The sequence below is a fragment of the Leishmania braziliensis genome, chromosome 24 (genome assembly GCF_000002845.2).
Source record: "Leishmania braziliensis MHOM/BR/75/M2904 complete genome, chromosome 24".
NCBI classification, from domain to species: domain Eukaryota; phylum Euglenozoa; class Kinetoplastea; order Trypanosomatida; family Trypanosomatidae; genus Leishmania; species Leishmania braziliensis.
Genome location: NC_009316.2, coordinates 191,849 through 195,539, shown reverse-complemented (window position 1 = coordinate 195,539; position 3,691 = coordinate 191,849). Strand labels below are relative to the sequence as shown.

General features: G+C 60.1%; 2 protein-coding genes across 2 annotated transcripts; both read right to left on the bottom strand.

Annotated features, from left to right (window-relative positions):
* On the bottom strand, positions 1-1,310 carry LBRM_24_0560 (conserved hypothetical protein; the record flags this gene model as incomplete). Its single annotated transcript, XM_003723129.1, has 1 exon — positions 1-1,310. A coding segment is annotated over one exon (1,310 nt), but the record flags the coding sequence as incomplete, so codon positions are not given.
* Positions 1,311-2,311: 1,001 nt separating this feature from the next.
* On the bottom strand, positions 2,312-3,512 carry LBRM_24_0550 (hypothetical protein, unknown function; the record flags this gene model as incomplete). Its single annotated transcript, XM_001565271.1, is given in 2 exon segments — positions 2,312-3,139; positions 3,141-3,512. Coding segments are annotated over 2 exon segments (1,200 nt in total).
* Between the last annotated feature and the right edge of the window lie 179 nt (positions 3,513-3,691).

Below are 3,691 nucleotides of genomic sequence, written 5' to 3'. Positions count from 1 at the left end.
GTTGATATAGGTGTCCAGGGAGCATTTGTGAAGCAGCACGGCGCCAGAACGAAGATGCGTGGCAGACAGTCCTGTGCCTCCAGCTGCCGCAGCACCTCGTCCACGCCGCTGCCGCACAGATGCTTCGCGATGAGGGCTGTGCGCGCTGGCGCTGCTGGCACAGCGTCTGACCAGCGGACGTCGCGGAACGACGCCATGGTGCGGTGCAGCCTGCGCTGGCGGCGCGTGGCGGGCCGCGTGCGGTGCACTGTGTCAGGCCACGGGCGCGGGCAGCAGTCGATGGAGTGCGCCGGAAAGAGGGGGTCGATGACGACGCTGTCGCACTGCAGCCGCTCCGCCACCTGCGCCGCAAGGAAGCCGTTGCCCCCACCAGCGTCGACGACGCAGTCCAGCGCGAAGCCGTCGCTGCCGGGTTGATCCTCCGCCCTGCGCACACGCTCGACGGTCTCGCGGAGCAGCTCGCCGATGGCAATCTCCTGCGGCAGATTCTCCAGTTCGTGGGTGTGGGACCGGTCGGGGAGGAAGGTGGTGTAGAGGTCGATGAGGCGGGCCCACTCGTTCGCTCCCCGCTCCTCTGAGTCCTGCGCCATGACGGGGCTTTCACCACTTGTAGCGCCAGTACACTCCGCCAAGACACGCCGCGCATGCAGGCCAGCCTCCTGCAGGTAGCCGGGCATGGTGAGGAGGTCGCTGTGGCTGATGCGGTTGTGGTGTGACACCTTCAAAGCCCGCGTGTAGCGCTGGCGAATGCGTTCTGTCGGCCATAATACCTGAAGAAGAGGCATAGGGGCGCTGAAGATGTTTTCGACGCTGAAGAGAGGTTGCTGCACAGGGGTGAGCGTTGAGGCCAGCTGCTGGTGCTGCTGGGTAATGAAGCAGCGCATGCCTTGTACACAGAGATCACGTATCTCAGCGTCCGTTAAGCCTTTTTGCAGGGAGAGCAGTTGCGAGGCAGAGAGCGGCCCCTGTGCGTCGAAGGAGGCTAAAGCACCATCTGCAGCTACTTGAAAAGCACTCCAAGCATCGGACTCCGCATCAGCAGCACTAACTGCGGTGGAGCAGAAGCTGCTGCTAACGACCTCCTCAGCATGGTCGCGCTCGTGTTGCTGCGTACGTGTATGTGCAGCACCATTTGGTGTGTGGTGCAGGAGAGCGAGCACAAACTGTAGCGAGCACAACACGCTGTGGTATTGCTTTTGCTTGCAGCGGTAGTTTGGCATCATCACCGCTGCAGTTTTAGCAGATAGCGCTGCTGCTGAAGGAGTAGAGGAGGCGACTACGCACACCACATTGCCTCCCCCCATCTTCATTACCAAAAACTACTGCGTCCCCTCACCCGCTCACACACCTGTTTACCGACGTCGCGAGGTTCCTAGTGTAGTTCAAAGAAAGGAAACTGGCGAGTGATGATCGTCTGCTCAGCTACGTGCAGGTGCACACCGGTAGGCTTTGGGAGATGTATATATATATATTGCTTCCAGACGAAGACCGCCGGTCTGTTGCCATGCAGAGCACGTTCAGAGGCGTCAACACAAGCAAACAATACCCCCGAACACGCACACGCACACACACACACACACGCAGAGAGAGACCAAACGCAGGGAACGCAGCGTAGGGGGGGGGCGCGTATGTGTGTAATGCAGTCAGAGGGGAGGCGGGGGAAGGAGAGAAGACTGGAGGAATTGATGTGCTTTTACACATACGTGTGTGCATCTTATGCATGATGCTGATATACACACACACACACACACACACGCACACGAAAGTCCACAGGAAATTCGCATGCTGGTTTGCCTCTGCAGTGTCTTTGTGGTGTCTCTGCGTGTCGTCGCAGTCACGTCGTAGTGGATGTCGACGTGGTAGCCATCGTAGAGGCATACTCGCACCCTCTCCGTGTATGTTACCACCCCCTTCGAGTTTTTGCTATCGACATTGACATCCGGGTTGTGCCACCTCACTCCATGATGCACATGAGAGTCTTTCCTTTCCTTCTGTGGAGGACGATTTTATGAGGACCTACGCACGCGTCAGGAGGCCTATTATTCTGGCCAAATACACGCGCGTGCGTGTGTGTGTGTGTGTGCGCGCATGAGTCCGCGCATGCACAGAGACTAACTGGGAAAGACAAGTAGCGGCACGGAGAGAGATGAGCATCGCGACCGATACAAACAGAGGGAATCGAAGCGCGTCGTCAGAGAGAGAGAGAGAAAGACTGGATGAGCTGGACGGCGCTGGCGGCTTCCCAGCCAGGATCAAAAAACACAGGCACCGATGCACACCAAATAATCAGGGGCGCGGTCTACTCCAACGCTCACTTCGTGGGTGCTTGTCTAGTCGCGATCACACACTTGTTTTTGGGCGTCACCACGTCGGGCACATACTGCACCAGCTGCACGTCATAGCGGCGTTGCTGAAGCCATTGCATTCGGCCATAGTTGAGGAGGCCCTCAACCAGCTGGGCAAAGGCATGGGTGCACGGGATGCTGTTTGCGATGGAGCGAGGACCGCTTCGGCGCTGGTAGCAGAACGCTGCGGCAGCGGCTTCTGACGGCAGCTGCGCCTCGCAGGCGCGTTCTTTGCCGTTTGTGCCGGCGCTTCGCCGCGCCGCCTCGATCCGCGCTAACATGCGTTCGTGGTTGCTCTGATAGAATGACATATTCCAGTCTGTGAGCCGGCTCACACGTGCCAGTGCTTCTTCTGAGTCGATCCCCATGACTTGTCTGAGATAGACAACATTGCAGTACCCATCAAGGGTGATTTTGTGGAAGCAGCACGGCGCCAGAACGAAGATGCGTGGCAGACAGTCCTGTGCCTCCAGCTGCCGCAGCACCTCGTCCACGCCGCTGCCGCACAGATGCTTCGCGATGAGGGCTGTGCGCGCTGGCGCTGCTGGCACAGCGTCTGACCAGCGGACGTCGCGGAACGACGCCATGGTGCGGTGCAGCCTGCGCTGGCGGCGCGTGGCGGGCCGCGTGCGGTGCACTGTGTCAGGCCACGGGCGCGGGCAGCAGTCGATGGAGTGCGCCGGAAAGAGGGGGTCGATGACGACGCTGTCGCACTGCAGCCGCTCCGCCACCTGCATGCAGCACCGCGCACTGCACCGACACCGTGTCATGCACTCCAAGCGCCCGTTCAACATCGCCGTACGAGAGGCACACGCCGTCAGGTGTCAGCGGGTGCTGGCTACATAAAGTAAGAAATGAAAGCAACTGTAGCTTTTTCATCAGGCACGGGTGCTGGGAGAGGAGGGCCTTGACACTCTCAGACGCTGCAGCGACATCGGACACCGTGTTGAAGGCAAGCAGCTTCAGTAGCGCAATCGTGTCTGACGTGTCGGCCGGTACGGTCGCCACGTCCTGCTTGCCCATGTACGCCTCAAGCGCACTCAGGAGGGCTCCGTAGAAGAAGACAGAGGTATCTGCGAGGCCTGACTGCACTGCAGCAAGAGCGTCTGCCGCTGTCGCTGCCTGCTGAACCTCAGCCACATAGGATGCTCCACCTAGCACGCCCATCCGCACCAAGGGAACGAGGGATAGGCGGAAGAAACGATCGGGGGGGGGGGGGGGGGGGGCGCTCTGCCGCCAGAGTGGCACCGGGGAGGGGGAGAGCAAAGAGAGGGTGTGTGCGCTTGAATAAAATGAATCGGGAGGAGCCCCAGCCACAGCCACAGCAGCCGCAGGAGGAGGGGTAA